The following is a 26,901-nucleotide window of genomic DNA, read 5'->3' as shown; positions in this document are numbered from 1 at the left end:
GGATAGTTGGTCGCTGCCGAGTTTGAAGGCAGCTGACTATCCCCATAGGACTGTGCTCTCCATGTGCCTTTAAAATTCATTTAATTTAAGTTATAAAATTTAATTTGTTGGTACTCAGCCAGAGTTTACAGGCTATGGCTGGTTAAAAATTAAAAATAATGAATGAGAAGAGATAGAAAAGCATTGTTATCACAGGGAACGTTGTGGGACTATAGATAGAAAGAAAGTGGAATGGTTCAGACAAGACTGGAGTAGAAAGTAAGAGGAGGACGAGAAGGGGCCCAGGGTCAGTTCCTTTAAGATGGCAGCATTTTCTTCAGCAGTGGGAAGGAAGATTGCAAAGGAAAGGGGTTTCAGAATACATGAAAGGGAGAAAAGAGATGGCAAAGATTATGAACAAGCCATGAATGCCCCTTGTTGATGGCAAGAATGACAATTTATTTTGTTATTGAAACACACAAAAACGATACACAGCTACAATAGGGTTTTATTATAGTGCAACCTCAGCAGTGCAATTTATTTCCAAAAATTAATCATGAGTTTTGCTAAGAGGGCTGAGAACGTATTTATTTGTGCCCCATGGTTTAGGCTTCATTGTTGTTTGTATAATACCCTCCATTCAACCAAGAACAATAATAATGTTAAAAGAAAGTTTGCTCTTGGATCAAAGCTCATATGTGCTTTTGTGTAATAACAGAACATTTGCTATTTGAATAAATAGCTGAACAATGAAATATACCTTCCTTTGGGACAGCTGCTAGTTCTTCCCTTTCATTGCCTTTAACCCAACCCTACATTTCAGCCTGTTTCTTCTGTGTAGATCTGTGATTCTCTTTCTTTCTGAATTGTGTATTTCTCCCGTCTTTCCTTGTCTTTCTTAGGGGATTTATTCCCCCTAACGAAGTCCATTTCCTAAATCTGTTCATTCCATCTATCTGAACCCAACAAAATTGATTTATGTCTTCTACCTGAATGGAGCAATGGAAAATGCAAATGATATTCACTCATTCAACACTGCAATACAGAAACCACTTATGCCTGAGTAATTCCACTGATGTTAACGCAAAGACTCTAGAGTTTAGAATAAGTGGTTTGTGAATAGCAGCCATAGTTATCATAAAACTCTGTTATGTCAACACAATTAATAGAAAGTTCATTTTCTGTGCATGGAATGTTGCCAGACCGTTCATAGAAATGTCAGAAGAAAAACATCACAATCCTGGAGTATAGGATGAATAAAATTAAAGACGGCAATAAAACATAGTTACAACAATGCACAATACAATTCATAATTTCTGCCAAATCTGAAAATGCCATCATACTGAATAAAAGTAAAGAGGCAAAATGAACAGGCTAACATATGAGAACGTCTATTGAAATGGCCTGTAAATGGCCAGACATATATATACATACTTTCAGAAATCTGATGAAAGACTGTAGATAGATCTAACAAATATTTGGTCCCAATCGAAAGTTCTGCTTCTTCTCAAAAAACTGATACACAAAACGTCCAACAGGTTCGAGCACAGATACACACTTGGAATTGTTTCTGACATGTAAGTGCATACCTGCTGGAAAGCATCAGCTACTGTAGCTGATGCTTTCAGGTAGCACAGATGGGGTTGCTGCTCACTTGGCTATTTGTATCCCTTGATATATTAAAAAGGGAATAAATCTTCTTCACTTCCCCAGATATGGTGAGATGCTCCTAAGAGCCAATAATACCTTTCAGAAATTTTATGGGCCTGTTCCTAAGTCAGTGTCTCCCAAAAGAAAAGTGTCTCCCACATCAGAAAACAAACTAACACACAACTCTCTTCTTTTCCCTTGGGAAGCCTATAGGTGTGATGGTTCCTGTTGCATGAGTTAAAGCTTTAAAAAAAGGCCCTTAGGCCCACATATTTTCTAATGCAGAGGTACAGCCCATCAGTGGAGGCAAACCAGGTGATTCTTCTACCATAAATATTTTGCAGTGGGATCCACATGAAACTGGAGCACATGAAACCATACAACTTGAATTCCAGGTTCAGACATCACATCAATCAACCCAGGAATGGGGTCATTCCTGGGTTTTTTTATGAAAAAGAATGCAAAGCAGAAGTGACATGGGCAAGAGACATCATGCTCGCTTGTTCCCACATGGCCCTGATAACCCATGATGTAAACAACCCATGGGCTGTCACTACATGCCAGCTGGGCCTATATGTCTTTACTTATTTCTAAAATGAGACATGAGTTTCTCACTGAATCATTGAAGGATGTGAATGACATTTGGGAACATGCACTTTCGAGAAGCCAGACAGCTTTTCCAAAAATGCTCAGCTCTCAACATCAGTGTACATGCATTTTGACTTGCTCTGAACTTGGGAGTATAACATATAAAGCTTACTGTGCATTATAAATAGCCTTCCAATGACACTCCCATTGTTGGATTCTCAGTAAGATGATCTAGGCCAGCCTTTCAGAACCTGGTGCCCTCCAGATGTTTGGGACTTCAATTCTCAACAGCTCTGGCCAGCATGACCAATTGTTAAGGATGCTAGGAGTTGTAGTGCAAAGACTGATCTAGGCAGCTATGCTGGCAGGGTGGGGAGAAAGCCTTGAAATTAATTTTGTGATTTTCTCTTTTTTAAAATTATGACAACATACAATCTTCACTTTTCCTTCTATAACATTTGTGAAAACACAAGCAAAACTGCTCTCTAACCAAGAAAATATTTCCCAATAATTAAAAACACTTGGGCTCAGTTTTGAGAAGAATCTGCTAAGGTACCTACCATGGGTTTGAGAGGAAAGCTAGAAGTAGCACTTAGGGGAATTCACTGATAGGCATAACAACTGTTCAGAGAAAACACACGAAGGGCATATGACATGCTCTGCTGTTAAAGTAAAACCTTGAGTTGTAAAGGAAGCACTAGAAGGAGGCTGTCTTGTATGCTAGAAAATATTAACGATTTTTGTGGACCTATCTCCAATCTGTGTAAGTCAAGAAGAGCTTCAGTCAACATATTTCCCCAGAGTGTCTCTTCCTCTTCCATTTAACAATACTTAGTATTTAGAGAGGATTTTAAAAGAAAAACCACTTGCCAGTTTTGTAATGTCATTCACATCATCTGTCACAGGATTCCCACAGCGACTTTGGGCTTTGACAAGAGGATTAAGTAGGAGCAGTTGAAGATAAAAGCAAGTGATAATCCAAGTCTGTAAAAGAGAGGGAATAAATTGCTTGATAACCTTTACAAAGACAAATGACATACAGTAATGTGTGATACTTTAGAGCTAAGAATCATTGGTTATAAAAATGCAGACAACGATGGTCAAAACCTGGTATCAAGTGGGTCAAGATAACATATTTTACTGGACAATATTTTCAGAAACAAATGCATACTTTCAAGGTGCGTTTATAACACACACAAACATACTCCTGTCAATATTTTCATCACTAACTAGGTAGGCTGAGAGCCGGTTGTAACAATACCATCCCCATGGTGAGTCACTAAACATTCTTCCCCACAGAAACGGAAAAAGAAGTTGAACTGTTTATATTCACCTTCCCTAGCCTGGTGCCCTCCAGTTGGTTTAGACTACAACTCCCGTCAGCCTGAACCACCATGGCCAATGGTTAGGGATGAAGGGAGTTGTGGTCCAAAACATCTGGAGGGCACCAGGCTGGTCTAGATGTTTCTTACTTAGGCGTGAAAGATCCTTATTTCACATATACACTGATGGGGCCTGAACTGGTGGTGACTGATCAGAAAAGAGACCTTTCAGGAAAAACATTGGTTCAGCAGTGTTGCCCTCCACATATAGAGGGCAATGAAAGACATGACGAGAGGGTGGGGCCTGTATGCTCCCACTCCTCATGTGTTCAGCCTCCCTGGATAAGGAATGCATAAATAGGACTAGAATCTCTCTGCTTTTACACTGTTCCTCAGAATCTCCCTATAGTGACTCATCAAGGTCAAAAAGGGTTGAGATGCTGGCATTCCACCAGAGGGCTGCACTCACATTTCATTCTATTCGCCCTCCCATCCTGCAGATATGAACTTATGAATCTCATAGGCTAAAATGGGGTGGAAAATCACACTTTTTCCCCAAAACCTACAAATACCTTATACTTCTTCTCGGGCAAAACACATACTACACCTTCTCCCTTACCTAAAATGACAAACTGTTTTCCAAAAGAGTCTGTACAGATGGAGAAATGTTATTACTACAAACTAAACTCCATGGAAGTCTACAGTGGTGTAGCTGAGGCAGGGCTCACAGGGACACAGCCTCGGAACTTCTTCATTAGCAGGGACTCTGATGTCATCTGCCACCCCCCTCAGAATTCCCTGTTCCCTCTGAGCTTAGCTGCGATCCTCACTGTAGCTGTGGGGGAATGAATTTTCCAAGCAACAATATATTGTCCGTTGTTGGAATGCAAAGTATTTGGGATGACTTGGTCTGGAATGGGCAATTAAGACCTAGTCGCTGTACCAGAGATATGCTCCTGGTGGAGATGAAAACTCCTAGAACTGGTTTGTTGATATGGATCAACACAGCTGCCTGAAATTTTTGGACTGCCCTTGGAGACTGTCACAGTGAGCTCCTGCATTTCCAAATCTACCACTACACCACTCAGTGTGTGTGTGTGTGTGTGTGTGTGTGTATGTTTCTGTTTCTGTTGGAGGGGGAGGGGAGATATAATGAAGGAGCTTAGGGAAGGCAAATGGGTAACATTGGGGTGCTAAGGGAGTGTGCAAGGGGACTGTTTAAATGAGAAGGGATCTGTCCATGAGGACTGAGTTGAGAGGGTGAAGCTTCCATAGAGAAGCATATTTTGAAAACCTAAAATGTCTGTGGACCAATCTACACTTACGGGTTTCTTCGCTTCCAATGAGGTTTCACCACCCATCTTTCACACTACGCAGTACCCGCCTCAAATTGGAACCAGAATTTCCCACTTCCGTGCTCCCGCTTTCAATACCCTAATATCCCGGTATTTCCCCTTAATGTGCTCTGATTTTCCGCCTTCACTACCATATCTGGTCGTAGTCCCCTCCCCAGCCTGTCCATATATGGTGATGTTTGTATTTCCCTCCTGTCCAATCACAGCTCTCGATGGCCCCATGTCATCTTCCGGCTACTGATCGCATAGCTTCCTCACCACTCAATGTTTCTTCAGCAACAAGCAAAGAGCTGGATGTGCATGCGCTTGTCTGATCTCGGAAGCTAAGCAGGGTCGGCCCCGGTCAGTAGTTGGATGGGTGACTGCCTGCAAATCAGGCTTCCTGCATTGAGCAGGGGGTTGTTCTATCCCCTCAAATGAAACTAAGTTTTACCCCCTTCTATCCCCCGATTCAGCTTTTGTTAACAAAATTAAGGTGTTATCTTCAAAGAATCGTGGCTTCTCTGCAATTGTTTTTTTCTAATTCAGGCATGATCTTTGAAGATGTGAAGATTCAAAGCTTCACATCTTTGAATCTTCGAATCTTCAAAGATCATGCCTGAATTAGAAAAAAACAATTGCAGAGAAGCCACGATTCTTCGAAGATAACACCTTAATTTAAAAAAGAAAGCTGAAGCGGGGGATAGAAGAGGGTAAAACTTAGTCTCATTTGAAGGGATAGAACAACCCCCTGCTCAATGCAGGAAGCCTGATTCCCAGGCGGTCGCCCATCCAACTACTGACTGGGGCAACGTGAAGCTTTGAAGCTTCGAAGGTGCCAGCAGCCCCCCCAAACGTGAATGCTGGGTGCTGCCGCCACTGCTCCTCTTCCTCACGGTGGCTGTCAAGGGCTGGTGTGGGGAAAAGAGCATTGGCAGACACCCCCCCCCCAGCTGCTTGCCCTGGCCTTCAGCACGTGTGTTGGGGGGAAAAGGATAGATGCCTCCTTCTTCCCTCCACCCCCACCTGCTACAGCAGTGACAGCAAGGGACAAGCTGGTCATTTTCCCCAAGGCCAGGAAAACATAAGGAAAACAATAAGCCTCTCCTGCGCCACGGCCGCTCGGTGGGCGTGGAATCAGCAGAAACAGGAAGAGTTTCTGATCATCCAATGAGAGCCTCCATCTTTAAGAGCAGGAAAACAGCACAGCACTCAAGTGTGAACCGAGTTCGCACATTCGATGAAGCACTGCAACGAGGAAAATGGCTGAGTGTGGATAATCACGTTTTAATGCGAGAGCGTTTAACGTGACAGGACACTGAATTCGTTGTGATGGCGGGCGCAATGTAGATTGGCCCTGTGTTTGAGTGAGTGAGTGAGTGAAAAAGATTTTAACACCCCTGCATTTTTTCTCAGACATCCAATTGAAATACCACTGCCTTACTCTCAGCTGCACTGTTTTTTGATTCCAGTTGAAGGCTGTATATCTTACAAGGTTGTACAATCTTAGAAGGGGGCGTGGCTGTCACGAAGGGACCCTGCACTTCTGAATTTGCCACTGCACTACTGGAAGTCTATGGAAACAAAATTAGACACTACCTGTCAAACTGCTGGTGGGCACTCCTCAAATTTTAAACTTGTATAAATAAGACATTTCTTGCGATTTCTACCTCAAAAGTGGCATGGACCATCCATCCCCACCCCACCTCTACTCCACTGCCAAATTTCAAGTTTCTAATCAGTCCATTGAGCTATTTTCTTGGTGTAAGCCATAGAACCTATTGTCCCCCCATCCCCCCAGATTTCTGGTTATAAAGGCAGAATGTAATTCAGTCAACTCACCTTTAACAAAGAGAATCTAGGGCTTTTTAATTTAGAAAAAAGGGGGAGACAACTAATTGGAGCCATGAACGAGGCTTATAAAATTATGAAAGAAGTGGTATGAAGGAAATGGATAGAGAGAAGTTTCTCCCTTGGTCATAATACCAGAACTTGAGGGTAATTCAACTAAAATGATTGGCTGTAGATTTAGGACAGACAAGTCGTCACACAACACATAATTATTTTATGAAATTTACTGCCCAAGATTCATTCATTCATTCATTCATTCATTCATTTCTATACCGCCCAATAGCCAAAGTTCTCTGGGTGGGTTATAAAGATTGAAAACCTTAAAAATATAATATTGTACATAATATAAAAACCTTTACATACAAACATATAAAAAGACAGCACACACACATATTAACAATTGTAACAATCAACAATAACAAATTCAGGACCTGGATTAAAAACCTTATCATATGCTGCCAATGCCTGAGCGCAGAGGAGGGTTTTAACCTGGAGCTGAAAAGATAACAATGTTGGTGCGAGGCGGGCCTCACTGTGCAGATCGTTCCATAATTGGGGGGGCCACCCCTAAGAAGGCCCTCTCCCTAACTGCCACCTTCTGAGCCTCCCTCAGAGGAGGCACCTGGATGAGGGCCTTAGAAGATGAGCACAATATATGGATTGGTTCATGCCGGGAGAGGCACTCTGTCATGTACAAGATGTGATGATGGCTACTAGTTTAGATAGCTTTAAAAGGGAATCAGACAAAATCATGGAAGATCACTCTGTCAAGGGCTATTTGTCATGCAAGCTATATGGAATCTCCATTCAGAGGCAGAATGCCACTGAATGCTAGTTGTTTGGGAGCAAAAGTCCAGAGTTTTGAAGTTCGGTGCCACCAATATGCTGATGACGCCCAGCTCTACTACTTCTTTCCACCAGATTCCAAGGAAGCTGTTTCTGTCCTTAACGAGTGTTTGGCATCAGTAATGGACTGGATGAGGGAGAGCAAATTGAAACTTAATCCAGACAAGACAGAGGTGCTCCTGGTCAGTCAAAAGGCAGATCAGGGAATAGAGATTCAGCCTGTGTTGGATGGGGTTACACTCCCCCTGAAGACTCAGGTTCGCAGTTTGGGGGTGCTCCTGGATTCAGCCCTAAGCCTGGATGCTCAGGTTTCAGCGGTGGCCAGGAGTGCTTTTGCACAGTTAAAACTAGTGCGCCAACTGCTCCCGTTCCTGGAGATGTCTGATCTGGCCACGGTGACACATGCCTTAGTTACATCCCATTTGGATTACTGCAATGTGCTCTATGTGGGGCAGCCTATGAAGAGCGTTCGGAAACTTCAGCCGGTTCAAAGAGCTGCTGCCAGACTGTTGACTGGGGCTGGTTACAGGGAGCATACAACTCCCTTGTTAAAACAGCTTCACTGGCTTCCAGTCTGTTTCTGGGCACAATTCAAAGTGCTGGCTATGACCTATAAAGCCCTATACGGCTCCGGTCCAGGTTATCTGAAAGACTGTATCCTCCCTTATGAACCTGCCTGTGTCCTGAGAACTTCTGGGGAGACCCTTCTCTCGGTCCCACCACTGTCACTGGCATGTTTGGTGGGAACCTGGGAGAAGGTCTTCTCAGTGGCTGCCCCACAGCTGTGGAACACCCTTCCCAGGGAGGCTAGGATGGCTCCCTCCTTGATGTGTTTCTGGAGGCAGACTAAAACATTCTTGTTCCAGCAGGCCTTTGGGACATAGTTGGAACCCGGGGGTAAGCTGCTAAAATGCTGTTTTAAAATGCTGTTTTAATGTTTTAATATAATTTTAGTTGTATTGTTGTTTAATTTATATTTTAACTTCTGTATATTTTCATTAGTTTTAATTCTATATGTTTTAATTTTTGTAAGCCGCCTTGTGTCCCAGTACTGAGGAAAAGGCAGGGTATAAAATAATAATAATAATAATAATAATAATAATAATAATAATAATGGGAGCAGACTACTGTCTTCAAGCTATATGGGTGGGCTTCCAGAGGCAGCTGGACTAGATGGACCTTTGGGGTAGATGGAACTTCAGTCTGATCCAGTAGGATTCTTCTTAGGTTCCTACCATGCACATCCAATGAAACATGTGAAATGCCACTCCAGAAAAGCAGTAGGACCCTGGGGATAATGATGCTGGGATGTCAACAGAAATTGGGGTAACGCACCGCTTTCTGATGCTACTTCTGAGCATTTCTAAAGGGCAGCGCTTTCTGGCAGCACACAAGTGGGTAGTGTTGTTTGAAATGGCCCTTTGCTGAGATGTACCATGATACTGTACCATGTCCCAAAGTCTAGACGTTTGCCTAACATCTCAGATCTGTTTGAGGAGGTAGCCATCAGTTCAGAACAAGGACAAGAATCATCACCATGCTGTACCTGACAAAGGTCCATCTAACTCAGCAACCTGTCTAGAATAGTGGCCTGACAGCAATTCAAAAGCAGAGTAAGATGGCGCTAGTCCTCTTTTCCCTCTGCAGCATTTGATAATCAGAGGTGTACTCCCCAGGAACACAGAGATTCTATTCTCAACTATTGTGGCAACTAGACACATTTTTCATCAATAAGTTGTTCTGTTTTTTTTAAAGCAAACTATGCTAGATTGAAATGTCAAGCACAGTCTGGAGACTATACATCTTGCACAAACAAATCTGTATATTAATTGTGTAGGAAACTAGCCATTCATTTTCCATGGATTTATCTAAATGTTCTTAGGTTATTTTTTGTTAATAACCATCCTAAATTCATATTTCAAGGGATTCCACAAATTAAATTATGTATGAGGTAAAGACTTGAGTTGATACAGATGTCCATTTAACTACCTGATCTGTGGTAAAATTCTCTTTACCATTTGGCAGGTTGAGACAAATGGCCAAATTCCCTCATAGTGAGAGAGCTAATCCTGAGATAGTTTGGCCAACTGTTGTGGGCTCATAGTTCCTTTTTTGTTAAAACTGCCTGTTGGTTCCATTGGATAAGCCCAAATTCTGTGACATCACCTTCTCTTTTTTCTGAGAAAGTGATTATATGTGTGTGTGTGTGTGTGTGTGTGTGTGTGTATCTCCTTCCTGTTTTTAATAACCTCTGTCATGTGATGCCCTGTAGTGGAGTGGATCAGTGCTCACAAAAGCAGCTTTGTGATCACTGACTATGGCTAATGCGAGTAACGTGTTAAGTTTTGAAAAGATGTCAAACTACATTTCAGGGCTGCTTCACAACTGTAGAGATTTTCTCCTTTGACTATAAAAATATAAAAACCTTTACATTAGTGAGGCTATTGTTGGCTGTGTTTAAGCTGGTAGGAGGTGGAAGGGTTAGCAACTTTTTTTTTTTTACACATTCTTTTGTAGCGTGAGCGCTACAGTGGAACGCACTTCTCATGAGCTTGTTTCAAGAGTGGCAAGCAGCAGCAAAGCTATCCCACTCCCCAATCTGCAAGCCTGTATTTCCTGAGGCATAGTTGTCCACCCCATCTCATATATGTGAATGGGATATGATACCCTTGTTACGGAGAAAAGGGACTTTCAGGAGTCCTGAAGAAGGGCATGCAGAAAGACGTTCAGTTACCACTATTCAGGGCCAGCCCTACTGTTAGGCAAAGTGGCCGCTTCAGGCAGCAAATGCTGGGAGGTGGCAGCAAGGTGTTGGAGGACAGAGCTGTGTTTGCCACATGGCTTGCTCCGTGCCCTCTAGGCTGACCTGCTGCCTTCAGGTGTGGTGGAGGATGCTTCCCCTTCATCAAAATTGTAGAAAGATTAAATGCCCGCCCAGTCAGCGGCTCCATTTGTACATGGAATGGAGAAGGTGGGATCTTGTCATTTACCTCAGGCAGCAAAATGTATGGGCCAGCCCTACCATCATTTGACAAATATGAATGAGGAACACCCTTCCGCCCAGCTTTGATCCTCACACCGTGACAGTCAAGTGGTTTTTTTCTGAAGTTGCTGGAACTTCTCTGAAATAAATGCTTCAAGAACTGCAGGACCCTACACAAGAGGAAGAGAATTTTACAGCACTTTATACCACCTAAGATGGGACTTTACTCTCTGAGAGTTCATCTCCTCCAACTACTAAGTAAAACTACCCAATTTGGCTTCTATTGACTCTTCTTTTTTTTAATCTAGCACAGCTTTCAACTTTATCTCCAGCTTTATTAATATAAAGAATGCTTAGTTGATCTCCACTTCTGTTTTCCACCAACCAGGGAACCTGTCTGGTTCACCCTGGATGGAGATAGATTTAAGTTAAAGCTGAATGTTAACATTTTCAAAAATGGGGGGTCCATAATCTTCTACCCAGTAATCCGAGGGGCACTGAAACTATCACATCACCTGGCAGAACGCAATTTGAATATCTCCTCCTCTTCCATATCATCTTAAGACTCTGACCATGCAAACATCCTGATGACAACCTTTGTTCAGGCTTCCCCCCCCCCCCGCTATTCCTGCCCCCCACTTGCCAACCTGCTTTTGGTGACATCTTGCTTGATGAAGAGTTCTGGAGATCTTGAAAGTTTGCACATTTTTTGTAATCTTTGAGTTGGCCTAATGAAGGTATTACCCTATAAATAAATACATTTGGAAAAAATTCTTATGGCCAACACACGTGCCTTGTTTAAAAAAAAATGTATTTCCTATGTGTAGGCAAGTGTGAATATGTGAATAGGTCACCATATGTGATGATCATACATGCATTGCAAAGATATGACTCATCATAATTTCCCAGAACACATATGCAAAACCATATATTTTACTAACATAAGAACACAAGAAGAGCCATGCTGGATCAGACCAAGGGTCCATCTAGTCCAGAACTCTGTTCACACAGTGGCCAACCAGCTGCCCACAGGAAACCCACAAGCAGGGTATGAGTGCAACAGCACCCTCTTGCCCATGTTCCCCAGAAACTGCTGTACAGCAAGAGGCATACTGCCTTTGATACAGGAGGATGAATATAGCTATCAGGACTAGTAGCCATTGATAGCCTTATCCTCCATGAATTTGTCCAATCTCCTTTTAAAGCCATCCAAATTGGTGGCCATCACTACATCTTGTGGAAGCGAATTCCATAGTTTAACTATGATCTAAGATAACTTCACTATGTGCTGTGTGAAGAAGTACTTCCTTTTATCTGTCCTGAATCTCCCACCAATCAGCTTCATGGGATGACCCCAGGTTCTAGTATTATGAGAGCGGGAGAAAAATATCTCCCTATCTACTTCCTCCACACCATGCGCAATTTTGCTTTCTTTGTATGCAGTTTATTACTTTGGAAGACACCCTCAGCTAATTCTGGAGTATTCAGTCCCTTGGTTTCTCTGATAGGTTCTCAAAAACACATTGCCAAATTAAAGATCCCTTTCCTTATTTTCAATGTATTAAACTATTTACATTGAAAACATTTATGAACCTGTGTTCATGATATATTTATGGCTGACAACTCAACTCCTTGTTCAAGAGAACCATTTATCAGCTGCAAAAGACTTGTTTATACAGGATACAGAGCTTTACACAGGAGCTGGTCTGAGATTGTGGAATGTGCTGCTAGAAGAAATAAGGACTATTGTTCAAAATACAAACTCATTTATCCAATCCCCTATTTATAAACATTAGCTTTCTCTTCCTTAAAAATGTTCTCCCTGCAGAATGAGACAAACAGTAGTCCCTTTCCTTGATTTCATACTGGATAAAGTCTCAAATACTATCACAATGTAATAAGAGTATCAAGGTAGATCAAAACATTTCAGGAATTAGGGAATCTGTACAGTCATCTTGTTAAACAGCTGCACTAAAACATCCTATACCCAACATTATACATATTCTCATAGAGGTAAAATGAACTAGGGATATCCGTTGCTAGGAAATCCGGTTCTTTTTTTATTCGACAGAGTTCCATGGTGTGTACAACTTGATTTGCATTTGTGAGTTGAGCTACGAGTTTTCCCCCAAACTTGGGAATTTTTAGGGAACATTTTTCTGCAAGTTCCGCAATTTGTGCAAATTTCTGAGCAATTTGTGCAAATTGCTCAGAAATTTGCACAAGTTGCAGAACCTGCAGGGAAAAATGCACAAAATGCCCAGAAAATCTGCAAACTGACCCAACTCACTGCAGACCAAGTTGGGCGCCACAGTGGGAACCGGAACAAAGTCTGAGGGGCTGAACCTAGTAAAACTTGTCGAACTCCACTCCCCAAACAGAATTCCCCAACAACCCTACTATGAACTATGGCCCAGTTCAGACTTATGTAGATGAGCCTCAGGCTCATGTTCTTCTCCCTCCTCCTTTACACACCAAAGGAAAAGATGAGAAGTTTTGACTTGGAGAAATGTTGTTAAACTCTAGCTAGTAAGAACAATCCATGATGAAGCCGTGGTTTGTTCAGTTATTAATTTAAACAAGCCATACTTCTTCAAGCTTTCACATAAGAGGAAACAGTTGTTTGTTTGAAACTGGAAGAGGAAGCTCCTAATCTCCTCCTCCTCATAACCACAACAGAGGAGTTGAGAGGAGAGCATACAAGCTTGAGAGTCACCATTTCTTGTTAATTTCCTGCCTATTACATCTGAATTCAGCCTCAACACATCTGGCTTCCAAGTAAGTATGATTAGGACTGCTGGCTAATGCAATCCTATATACTCTTTCCTGGGAGTACGCCACACTGAGCAAGTAAGTGGCCCTTCTGAGGAAACATGCATTGGATTGTTCTGTACGTAGTTACTGACTGTACATTGCAACAGACATTTGGGGAAATTAGCTACTGACAAGAAAAACTGGAGATATTTTCACAGTTTATACTACTTATTTTCTCTTCTCCTAAAATTATCAATAAAAAACAGCTTTCTGTTAGTAACTTCCTTTCAAGAAATACCCGATACACTGGAAGACAGGAGTTTCAATCATAATTCTTGCACAAACCTGCAGAATGCATGGTGTAAGAGTGTAAGAGTGTTTTATAATGTGCATATGTAATATGCCAAGATGCTGGGAATGAGACAGAGGAGAAATAATAATCAAAGTCTTTCACCTGGATAGTTTTCTGTCTGTGTTTCCTGATTCTGAGAGTTGTTAAATATCATGGCCACTACAAATCTCTAGGTCAATTATAACTTTGAAGGAGACAAAGAAAACTTCACATTCTGACTATCTAGGGCCTGCTTCTCATGCTATGGCTGCCACATGGAGGTCTCTTGAAATTGCCTCAATGTGATAGTTGCTCCACAGAGATTAGCCATTTCATGTTTACTGGCTTGCACACAGTGCAGAAATCACCATACGGTGGGTGGCAGGGTGGGTTGTATGTGTGTAGAGGGTGATCTTTGTGGTGTGCCAGTGTCAGGTTTTTAAAAACTATATACCTCAAGATTTGAGGCTGAGATCTAGCCTAGTGATCTATCCTGGCCCTTGTGCATAAGAGGCCTCAGAACCTTCTTCAGGTACAGAAAGAAATATGGCTGTGTACTATCAGCAGTATGACGCTTTTGAATTGGCCAGAGCTAATATAAATGCTAAGTGAGTGCGAGACAGCACACAACTGGGGCCTGCACACAATTGTGTGTTCATGTGGAGGCCCTGCTTTACACAGGTGTATCTGCATAGTGGAAGGGTAGGGCTTGTGCTTTTCCTTTGCCATGCTATGTTCCTGCTGTCCCCTGGAAAACATATAAATTGGAACTGAAATTGAGGCAATTTGGGCTACATTCACACCATCTTTTTTTTTTTTTTAATATGAAATGACTTTCAGCAAGTGTTAGGGCTGGGTTAGGGCAGCAGTCAGAGGTCAGCCAGGACCATAGGACAAAGCCTCTCTACCATCTGGACTGAAGAGTAAGTCAGGCCTGAAGGACAAATCAGGGTCAAGGAGCAAGTCAGGCCTGAAGGTCGGGTTGGATGGACTTACCTCCGTCCGTCCCCACTGGGTGCTCACTGAAACACCGCTGCCACCCACCCCTACTTCTTGCACTGCACGAGCCACTAAACAGCCTGGTGAGCACCCAGTCGCTGCCCATCCCCTCGCTGAGCTGACATTTTGTGAAAAAATGGCGGTTTGGGGTTTTCTGTAAAAGTAATGTTGCGTAAATAGCAGCTGTAAAGGGGACCATTTATGCCTGCAGTGTTACGTAAATGACCCCTTTATGACCACCATTCATGCAACATTACTTTTACGGAAAACCCTGGGCTGCTATTTTTTCAAAAACTGGTGGATTGGCAAGGGGGACAAGCAGCCACCAGGCACTCACAGATCGCATGGCGCTCAGCGAGCAGCTGGGTAAGCATGTGGTGGCTCAATGAGCAGGGTCTAGGAGGCTGAGTGGGGGGAGTCCGCTAGACTCCACCCTCCTCTTGGACTCCCATGACATCCCTACCCCAAAGACACAGGAGGCAGGATTGAGCAACAAGTCAGGAGTAAGATACACAGTGTAGTAGAGTTCAGGAGAACTTGGTTGCTCAAGAAAGACTTAGCTGGAAAAAGAAACCTTGTCATAGTCCAGGAGATCCAGCCTGGTTGGGCGGACTCAGTACAGGGCCCAAGGATACAATACTGCCTAGGCAGATCCTGCCACATACAGTAGTTCACCTGAGATTCCCAGTTTGACCCTTGGCAGAACCTGACAGTGAGCTGATGGTGGATATGTATTTAAATAAACTACCATGCAATCCTACTCAGAAGTTTCATCCAACTGAATTCAATGAGGCTTAATCCTAGGTAAGTGTGTATCTTATGCTTGAAAATGACTCAACAGGACATACTGAAAAAAGTCAACCTGTGCTACATTTATCTGAATCTACTCTGTCAAGTATCCACTTCAAACTCTTTTGCCTCTAAAGGAATGAGCTGGAAGAGAAGAAAAACTGCCTACTGTCCAGAGATGTGTAAAAGCCCAAGCAACATTCACACCATAAAAACGAAATCAAAGTCTTCCTCATAAAATGTCATTCTCCATGTTAAGAGTACACTTTGGCTTATTATGTGTCCATAGTTTACTAGATTATCCTTTTTACTAGAGATTCTCTTTACTAGAGATGTGGGGATTGAACCTGAGACCTTCTGTATGCAAAGCATGTGCTGTACATGCACTTGCATGTAGAAAAATCTGACCCTGTGGATTATTTGTGGGAGGTAAACCAAAGACATCCAAAGCAATAATCTATCTATCTATCTATCTATCTATCTATCTATCTATCTGCTACAATTCCATGCAAGTCAACATTGTAGCAGCCCCAAACACCCTAAAGGAGGAGTGGGCAACTTCGGGGAATCCAGGGGCCATTTCTATCCCCAGGACCCTCCCCCCATGGGCCGTACTCCATGGGGCATCACACACTCCATGGGGTATCTAGAAAAAAAAAATCAGCAGTTTGCTACTGAAATCTGGTAGCAAACCATTATGAAGCATTAGAAGGGTTGAATTTAGCACTGCATAGTGATAAAACACCATTTTTTAAAATTAAAAACTTGTTTTGCCATCATTGCTGCCAAATTCAGCAGGGTCTGCATGGGGGAGGGTGGCAGGGGCCGTACGTAGGCCAGGGTCTGCACGTTGTCCATCCATGCCCTAGAGGAACGAGGGGAGGGAAGAGAGAGAGAGACCTAAGAAAACTTTATGTTGGGTGACAACTGACAACATGTGGGCAACAACTGAGGTATCGGAAAAGAAAGCTTAAGATGTCTTCCATAAATCTATCCATCTCTCCTTTAACCCAATGGAGATTCAATGCTTCCACAATTGCCAGATTTTTGCACTGGCAGATTTTTGCATTGCTTGTAGCTCAGAATATGTTTTCAGTGCATATATGGGATATTAAGACAAATGTCTTGTTTTTATCCTGGTCCTATTCTACTAACGGAGTTGTTGGAACAGAATGCACAGAAGTTAAGGCAGCCTAAACTAGCAACTGTCTCCCTATAATTTATGCCCACAGTAATTCTGGTAGCATACACACGGATATTGTGGAAATATGACAGGTGTTGTCATCATGGCTTTATGGAGGTATGTAAAAAATAACATTCACACCCTGTCTCCAACACAGCTCCTCTTTTTTTCTTTCCTTTTTTGCTACCATTAAAAGTATCCTAATGACAAATTATGGCTACAGATTTTAGCGAAGTCAGAGCCTGACCCAAGAGCATCCGGTCCAGTACTGTGTCATTAAAACCACTTTCCCACAACAGAGGGAGCATTAGCAGTCACAGGAATGTCATCCTCCCCCCCAGCTGTGTATGCAAAAAAGGTCAAAGGAGTGTATGTTTTATTATGAAACCAGATGTGAGCACCCCAGAATTTGTCTAAGGCCCTTTCCAAATGATAGTCTTTTTTAATGCAAGGAAAGAATGCATAGTGGCATACTTGTTGTTGCACAGGATCCAGATCATGTTCAACTTGGAAAGCCATCTGTAGCAGGGGAAATGTTTTTTCCCCAACACTGAAACCACATATTGATTGTAGAGTTGCCAGGGGAAATGGGGAAGGAGCTAGATTCTCTGGCCTTGCTGGTCATTCCAAAACGAAAGGAATGTCGCCATGAAGAACCCCAATGGTGGGCCTGTAGCGGCAGCCACTCTCTGGAATACCCTCCCCCATGCAGTTCGGGAAGCAGAAAATATGGCATCTCTCAAATACCTCCTAAAAACACACCTTTTCATCCAGGCTTTCCCTGGGTTGTAACTGCTGTTGGATTTTACTTTGGTTTTACATGCTAGTTTTAAACTTTTTGAAGTCTTATATTATGTTTGATCATGTTGTATTTTGTGGTTTAATTGTTGTGAACTGCCCAGAGAGCCTCAGCTGTTGGGCAGTATATAAATGTAATAAAATAAATAAATAAATATATTCCATATTTCCTCCAAGGAGCTATGGGTGATATGAAAGGTTCTTTCCAATTAGGGAGGTTAGGCTGAGAGATAGTGACTGATCCAAAGATCATAGAATCATAGAATAGTAGGGTTGGAAGGGGCCTATAAGACCACTGAGTCCAACCCCCTGCTAAATGCAGCAATCCAAGTCGAAGCATCCCTGACAGATGGCTGTCCAGCTTCATCTTGAATGCCTCCAGTGTGGGAGAGCCCACTACCTCCCTAGGTAATTGGTTCCTTTGTCATACTGCTCTAACAGTCAGGAAAAATTTTTGAAATTTGTAACTTGAGCCCATTATTCTGTGTCCTGGCTGCACTTTGGGATGATTGATAAGAGATCCTGGCTTTTCTCTGTGTGACAACCCTTCAAGATGTCAAGATCACCTAATGGTTGAATGAAGATGTGAGCAGTGGTCTCCACTAGGGGTGGTTTATTTTCTCTGCATTTCAGGGTGTGCCTGATTTCAGAGAGGTGGGTCTACATGAAGCAATTTGTACCATTTCAAGGGGAAAGGGCTTACTATAGCAGCAGGGATGGACTCATGAGTCCTCAGCCTTTCCCCCTTTCTTTCAACATTTTAAGAAATGCTGTGCTGGTGGTGCAGCAGCAGGAGCAAAGCAGAAGGAACTCTGGGAAGGAATGATAGTGGCAGCAGTCAAAGCTTTGCTAGCTCTCACCAGCAGCCAGAAATCATAATTTGATCCTTAAAATGGCACCAAAATGCCCCCAATTTACCACCTACAAATGGTGTGGCAAACTGGAGGCGGCAATTTTGGTCCACCCCTAGAACGCCACCACACTCCTAGTCTGGCATGCTAATCATTACAACAACACTGGTTCAGAGACTGTTGCATAGGATTGCACTGTCTAATAGATGGTGACTGAGATAACTTTACTCAGTAATCCAGTGCCTGGAGTAATGGGGAAAAGATATCCCCAAGCAACCAGTCTCCTTTGCTCTTTGGTTTTTTGTAGGGGTTGGGTTATAATACCACTGCCAAAAAAGCACTAAGGGAATGAGATAGATAGATGAGAGAGACAGAGAGACAGAGGGAGAGAATTGTCTGGGAAACCCCAAATCAGGGATTTTCTAACTTTGCAATTGAGAATGTCCCCAACTGTATTCATCTATTCAGACATATAGATCAAGTTAAGAAACAAAATAGTTTGGGCCTCCCCAATTGTAACTATAAATCAAAACAAGGTAACTGATGCAAAACTGCAGATTCTTGGCCATAACGTCTAGCCTAATTTTTGTACTTTGTTTCCTCCACCCCACCCATAACTTTTTGTACCACCTAACCTGACGAAGAGTTCTGGAGAATTCGAAAGTTTGCACACTCTTTTGTGACATTTTGGTTGGTCCTAATAAAGGTATGCAAATAAAAGGTCACTCTCCTCCAAGACACAGAGCCAGTCAGATCAAAAGAAAAAGGAGGGAGCATTTTAAATTTCCCATGGGAGGGAGGAGTTCAGAGAGGAGCGTGTAGGAAAGTGCATCAAATCACTGATGTAACTCTGACACAGCATTCTGCATTTCCTTGTGTGAATCTATCCAGGGAACATAGACCTCTAGTGAGTCAAACTATTGGCCCACCTAATTCAGTACTGTCTACACTGACAATATGTGACTTTCTAAGATTTGAGATGGGAATCTTTCCCATCCCTACCAGGAGATACCAGAGATTGAACCTGGGGCCTTCCTCATACAAAGCATGTGTTTTACCACTGAGCTATGAACCCTTCCCAGACTATGGTCCTTCCTACTGATGACCATTTAAGAATATTAAATTGCTACTCTTGAGTTCCCTATTGAATTTGGGATGGGCAAACATGTGATGTTCAAGCCCGTTGAGGTTCTCTAAATTCCTCCTCAAAGCCAGTTTGCCTTGTTTGCACAAGCGCATATGCACATTTAGGGGAATGCACCACTGCGCAAGCGTGCACTTTCAAACATAAAAGCAAAGTTTGGGAAACTGCAAAAAATGCCAGAGAATTGCTTGCATTCGGGTTTGTGAACGGGACATAATTGCATGATTTGTGAACAGGAAACCCCCCCAACTCTTATACATGCTACAGATGTCAGGCACAGAAACCTAAAAGGAAGATCATTCTGTGCACAAGAAGATAAACTATTAAAATCAATACAGGAATTCAGGCCAAGTTTTCAGAAGATGTGAATAGTTTAAGCACTTTCGATCAATTGAAGATTAATTCTGCATTTTATAGAGCAATACTATAAATTCGTATATATGTGGTGTATGCATGTATGCCATGCTTGTTATTATGGTGGTTAGCAAAGGAAAGCTTAGTAGGTTTGGGACAGATAGCACTTTGAAGTGTTGAAAGTCAAAGTACACGGCTCTCAACCAGGTCTTTCTCTACTGAATTATTGAGATTTGTACACAGATGGCAATTATTTTGTGCAAATAGGGGCCCATGAATAATTCAGGAGGCAACAGAACCTTGATTCCTTTGCTCCCCTTTCTTTCCCCACCCCACAACAAATGCCCAAATCCCCACCCAATTGCAAGTTTTTCTTGGTGAAGATGCAAGATCCCATCACTAGACAAAGAGTATTTCTATACCAGCCTAAAATCCCACATTTAAAATGGGGCTCTCTGCTTCCGTTTTAAATGCAGGATCATGACGGGCTCCCTTTACACGTGCTTCCTTCCCCCACCTTTCCCTTCTTATCTGAGTCTTCCATGTTTCATTATACAGCTGCTAGATGGCACTGTGGTCTAGCTCCTCTTATTGTTTTCCTCTTTTCACTGAGGGAACTCAAGTGCATTTGATAGCTCATTATCTCCGATCCTTTTACAAATAAAATAAAGGTCATTTAGTGCAGGAGATGGCCTGGAGGTTAACAACATCATCTAAAGGACCCACAAACTTCTGTGAGTAACCAATCTCAATAGCAAGATAAAAGCTCCCTGTGAAGAAGCCCAAAATGTCTCAAGGTTAAAAGCCTCAGGGTTCAAAGGATGTGTGCTCAATCCCCCCTCCCACAATGGCAAGGAGACAGCATCCCCTTAGTGCTGAAGGAATCCTTGGCAGAGGGTAAATTGAGGCCCCAGGATTTTTAGACAAAGAGCTCTAGACTTCCATTTAGGAAATGGGTAAATGGAGCAAATAAAAACATACTACTAATAAATACAGATAACATTTTATGAATGTAAGCATTCCACTAGGACTGCATCCTTCTAAACATTGGAATCACATCCTTTTGGTCACTTTCCTGTACCCTGGATTGCAACCCAATGCACAGTTAACGTGAAAATTGCAGGGTGTTTCTCTACACAGTAAAGGGATGTTTATCGTCAGTGACACACTAATGGAAACCATCTAATCTTAGGAGCCCAAAAGCTAATTTGCCCAGAAGTGGATAAATTAGTGTTCAAGACTAATCTTCAAATCCTACTAACAAGTCTTCTTAAGCAGAAGTGTGAGACCAGGTGATAAGCCTTTTATTACAGATGGCTAGAGCTGGTACTGAACAACCTAGATGCTTATGCCAATTAAAAACAGAACCTTAAAGATTGTGAACCTGGTAATTATTTTTTTTTCTAAATCTCTACTTCGATGTTGCCCAACTTTATAAAGATAGCAATACAGAATAGAGTCTTGATTAGTACAATATTTCTTTATTTTTATTTATTTATGTATTGCATTTCTATACTGCGCAATAGCCAAAGCTCTCTGAGGAGGCTCACAACAATTAAAACCATAAAATGCAAGATGATAAAATACAATATAAAATGTAAAAGTTTAAACTACAATATAAAAAAATTAAAAATAATCATAAAATAGACACTCACAATAAATGGTCACCTTTGAACTATGTACTTTGAGCGTATGTACTTTGAGAAACTGAAAAAGTACTGAAACTTTTGAGGCAGTGTCTTTCTTATTCTTTCTTTCTAGAAGGAATGGTAGAAATACTAGGCAATCTGCTATAAAATGCTAAGCTTAAAATAGCAAGATGAAATGAATGGGAAGAGAACAGATCCTTTAACATGAAAAGCCACTTAAAATATTATTTTATTAGAGACACATGTCACCTGTCTTATAAAATATCTTCTAAGGATTCTTCTACTTTGGGGGAATAGCCACATTTACATTTTAAGAATTGCTGCTATCACAATGATTATTGAATGAGATGTATGCATAAACATCATTCTGGCATATACTATAGAAAATTTATTCAAATAACTGACTTGTTTAATACATCCCCTAAACTGCAAGCATCATACTATTTCTCGCCCCCACCTCCCATCTCTTTGAGCTACTTCCAATTATAATAGAATGAAGGCACAATCCTATGCTCTCCCACCAGCAGTTGGAGTGGCTTAGGTTCTTGTAGAAGTCCCCATGCCAACTAGGGATGGACAAATCTATCAGTTTCGCTTCCTCCCACATCCAGTTTTTTTTTAAAAAATCAATTTCTTTCTGCACCATTGATGAAGAAGGTGCTGCTGCACTCATGTCCTGCTTGTGGGTTTCTTGTGGGCAGCTGGGCAGCCACTGTGTGAACGGAACAACGGACTAGATGAACCCTTGGTCTGATCCAGCATGGCTCTTCTTATGTTCTTAACAAATGTGTGAATTTTGGTAAGTTCATATCAAAAAAACAAACTGAACAAAATTCTCACCCATCCCTGCAGATCTCAAATACACCTCAGGGGATGTCATGATGGGAGGACAACAGGGATATCCTGGCAGAACCTTACATTAGCAGAGGGAAGTGAGAATGTCTGAGGAAGAGCAGGCTCATTCTAAATCCTATACCCTGTCCCCTGTTCCCAGCCCCAGTGTAATATTATGCTGTCATAAAGGTAGCATCAGTTGAACCTCTTCCATTGAACTTAATAGTGAAACAACCCTCCCTCAAACACTTTCTCCCACTCTGCCACGATAGCAAGGGTGGGCAACTTGTGGCCCTCCAGATGTTTTGGCCTACAACTCCCCTCACCCCTCACCATTGGGTATGCTGGCTAGGGCAGATGGGATCTGTAGACCAAAACATCTGGAGGGCCACAAGTTGCCCACCCCGGAGTATAGGATTCAATTTAACTATACCAAAGTACTACACAGCCACAGCAGTATATAAACCTCTGCCAAGAACATCACAGAGCATGGGCCTATATTTCTCTGGCCTCACACTTAGAACATACAAGGGGCACTTTGATGACACTGACAGGTGCTATGGTGAAAGGGCACTTGGCACACTAAGGACACACTTTGTACAGACAGGCAAGACTAAAAAACATTGCTAACACTTGTCTTTCCAGGTCCCTCACAGGGACTATCTCAGGACTCCACACACACAAATACCAACAGAAGCATCCCACTCCACTAGCTCAAGATGCAAGGACAATGGCCTCCACACAGGTAAGTAAAGAAAGAGGTACCATGTCTCCCAAGTAGTGCTGCTTCCCACTTAATTTGGATGGCTTTAAAAGGGGGTCGGACAAATTCCTGGAGGAAAAGGCTATCGATTGGTACTAGCCTTGATGGCTGTGTGCTACCTCTAGTACCAGAGGCAGTGAGCCTATGTACACCAGTTGCAGGGGAACATGGGTGAGAGGGTGCTGTTGTGCTCATACCCTGCTTGTGGGTTCCAGGTCAACAGCTGGTTGGCCACTGTGTGAAAAGAATACTGGACTAGATGGACCTTTGGTCTGATCCAGCATGGCTCTTCTTATGTTCTTTTGTTCAGGTATGCCCTTCCTGTTCCCCAGCTCACCACCACAAATTGTCTACTGTGTATTGGTGAAATGTTGCTGGCCAACAAACTTTCTTCCTCAGCAGCTAGGAACACTACACAGGAGACATAAGAATAGGTATGCAATGCTCAGAAGGAGTGAGCTGGTGTGGCCACGATCCCTCTGCTCGTAGTTAAGAACCATAGTAGGCAAAGTTGCCAGGAGCACCATCACACCCCGGGAAGCAAAACCGCTCCACTCTTACTAGTGTGCCATTGCTGGCCAAATACTTTTTCTCCCTTTTGCTTTGCAAGATCACAGCTGGTCACAACAAACAGACCCACCCACAGAGTTCCACTACAACTCCCCATAGGGAGCCATGTGCTGCAGCTCTGAGCCATTACTCATCACTCTCTCTCTTGACTCATCATAGATAGTCTTCCAACAGAGGCAGAGGTCAAGATGCCTTGGAATGGCCCCAGCTTTCCACTGCAACTGCCCTTATGGTTTCCTGACTGCCTTGTTGTGGATAGTGGTACTAGTCATAAGTGAATACAGCAGCCTTCTCCAATCTGTTGTCCTTCAGATGTGGATGTGGCTCACTGTGGATAATAGGAGTTGTAGTCCAACATACTTGAATGGCATGAGGTTGAGGAAGGCTGGTGTAGATGAATAGACTGTCTCCTACTACCCTCAGGAGAGCACTGTCATCTCTGGCTTCCCATACTCTTTCTCCCTTTTGCTCTACAGGATCACAGCTGGCTATATGGAGCTCAACATACAGGCCCACCCAGATAGTTTCAGCACAATTCCCCACAGGATAAGGGGAAGCTATGCCTAAACAACTGCAGTAGAGAGACATCTTGTCTGCCATTTTGGAAAGGCAGAATGAACATGTGTTCCATCAGCAATCTGCAACCAGGATGGACAGCTGGAATTTCCTATTCCATCATCACCTGCTGTGATGGCAGCATGACATGGCAGAACAGATGAGAAAAGGGCACAAGGGAGGATGACATCAGCAATGTTGCCATGGCACCCAGTGTGCAACAGACAGTAGCAAAGTATGCCAAGTCTGCTGTCACCATGGGATATATACTAGCCCTGCTGTCACCACCAGTAGGCACAAAAGACCCACAGAGTCTAATTTAGTCACCCACAGAGGCTTGAATGAAGCAGCTGCTGGACCAGCCAGTACCATGGTGTAGCCAAATGGATGGGGCCACTACAACCATCATCTGGCATTGTCCCATAGCTCTGAAGGATATGTTCAACCCCAAGGCTATGGTGTGCAACATGGCAAACATGAAAAAGACCTTGATGATCTTCTTTGGTTGCCTCAAGCACTCCCCAATGTGGCACACACACCAGTAGTGCATCTTCAGTCTCCCAAATGCTTGTTCCATCACCATGCCCTGTTCCATCAAACCTCATGTGCCTGGTTGTAGGACTCGAAAAAGTCTGCCAGGTATGGAGTCAGGAAATATGGCCACAGTGCATAACACATGCAAGGGTGAGATGTTACACCTGCCATTGTTCCATGGCAGCCTCTTGTTGTTCAGTCTTTAAGTCGTGTCCGACTCTTCGTGACTCCATGGACCATAGCATGCCAGGCCTTCCTGTCCTCCACTCTCTCCTGGAGTGTGCTCAAGTCCATATTCATCGCATCGGTGATGCTATCTAGCCATCTCATCCTCTGCCATCCCCTTCTCCTTTTGCCTTCAATCTTTCCCAGCAATCAGGGTCTTTTCCAGGGAGTTTTCTCTTTGCATTAGGTGGCCAAAACAAAATATTTGAGCTTCAGCTTCAGTATCTGTCCTTCCAATGAGCACTCAGGGTTGATTTTCTTTAGGATTGACTGATTTGACCTCCTTGCAGTCCAGGGGACTCGTAACAGTCTTTGCCAGCACCACAGTTCGAAAACATCAATTCTTCGGTGCTCAGCCTTCCTTATAGTCCAGCTCACAGCTATACGTTACTACTGGGAAAACCATAGCTTTGATTATACGAGCCTTTGTTGGCAAGGTGATGTCTCTGCTTCTTACTATGCTGTCTAGCTTTGCCATAGCTTTCCTCCCAAGGAGCAAGCGTCTTTTAATTTCATGGCTACAGTCACCGTCTGTGGCGATCTTGGAGCCCAAGAAAGTAAAATCTGTCACTGCTTCCATTTCTTCCCCTTCTATATGCCAGGAAGTGACGGGGCCAGATGCCATGATCTTAGTTTTTTTAATGTTGAGTTTCAAACCAGCTTTTGCACTCTCCATTTTCACCCTCAACATGAGGCTTTTTAGATCCTCTTCACTTTCTGCCATTAGGGTGGTATCGTCTGCATATCTGAGGTTGTTGATAATTCTCCCGGCAATCTTAATTCTGACCTGTGCGTCATCCAACCCGGCGTTTCTCATGATGTACTCTGCATATAAGTTAAATAAGCAGGGTGACAATATGCAGCCTTGTCGTACTCCTTTCCCAATTTTGAACCAATCAGTTGTTCCATGTCCGGTTCTTACTGTTGCTTCTTGAGCCTCGTACAGGTTTATCAGGAGACAGGTAAGGTGGTCTGGTACTCCCATCTCTTTATTTGCCACAATTTGTAATTTACTAAAGCACCATTACAGGCCACAATGCCAGGAGCTGCTTCAGAATCAGAGCTGCTGCATCCAACATCTGAGCACTGTGGACCCTGTCAGGGAACTTTGGAAGGACACTGCTGAAGATTACCTGCATGTAGGGATGGATGAAAGTCCCTTACCTGGTCCCGCAGCTTGCTTCGCGGTGGGGGGGGAGGCGCTCTGTTCCTTCCCCCGAAATTCTTGGTGGGGGGGAGGCGCCCCATCCCTCCCCACCGAAATTCTGGCCAGGGGGGAGGCGCCCCGTCCCTCCAGCCGAAATTCTGGCCGGGCAGGAGGCGGCCAGTCCCTCCGGCCGCGAATCCTGTTCTCCTGCCGGGTTGCAAATAGCGGCGGCCATAGCCACCGCCGTTTGCATCCCTGCAGTCAGCCGTGATTGTTGTTGTTGTTGTTGTTCAGTCGTTCAGTCGTGTCCGACTCTTCGTGACCCCATGGACCATAGCACGCCAGGCCTTCCTGTCCTGAGCTCTCTCCCGGAGCGTGCTCAAGTTCATATTCGTTGCATCCGTGATGCTATCTAGCCATCTCATCCTCTGCCGTCCCCTTCTCCTTTTGCCTTCAGTCTTTCCCAGCATCAGGGTCTTTTCCAGGGAGTTTTCTCTTCGCATTAGGTGGCCAAAATATTGGAGCTTCAGCTTCAGTATCTGTCCTTCCAATGAGCAGTCAGGGTTGATTTCCTTTAGGATAGACTGATTTGACCTCCTTGCAGTCCAGGGGACTCGTAAGAGTCTTCTCCAGCATCACAGTTCGAAAGCATCAATTCTTCGGCTCTCAGCCTTCCTTATAGTCCAGCTCTCACAGCCATACATTACTACTGGGAAAACCATAGCTTTGATTAGACGGACCTTTGTCGGCAAGGTGATGTCTCTGCTTCTTACTATGCTGTCTAGGTTTGCCATAGCTTTCCTCCCAAGGAGCAAGCGTCTTTTAATTTCATGGCTACAGTCACCGTCTGCGGTGATCTTGGAGCCCA

At 43.2% G+C, this 26,901-nt stretch overlaps 1 protein-coding gene across 2 annotated transcripts in view; it reads right to left on the bottom strand.

The window, feature by feature from the left end:
* KITLG (KIT ligand) overlaps nt 1-26,901 on the bottom strand; it is a 97,828-nt gene that overhangs the window by 39,081 nt on the left and 31,846 nt on the right. For both annotated transcript variants that reach the window (XM_084810341.1, XM_084810342.1), the window contains exon 2: nt 3,088-3,201. In XM_084810341.1, the coding sequence (XP_084666467.1) occupies nt 3,088-3,201 (114 nt within the window). The remainder of the gene's footprint in view (nt 1-3,087; nt 3,202-26,901) is intronic.

Source organism: Heloderma suspectum, chromosome 7 (assembly GCF_057233095.1).
Source record: "Heloderma suspectum isolate Gila_16-S chromosome 7, 16-S_ref, whole genome shotgun sequence".
Classification (NCBI taxonomy): Eukaryota; Metazoa; Chordata; class Lepidosauria; order Squamata; family Helodermatidae; genus Heloderma; species Heloderma suspectum.
The sequence above is the reverse complement of the archived record's forward strand: the minus strand, read 5'-3'. Positions and strand labels throughout refer to the sequence as shown.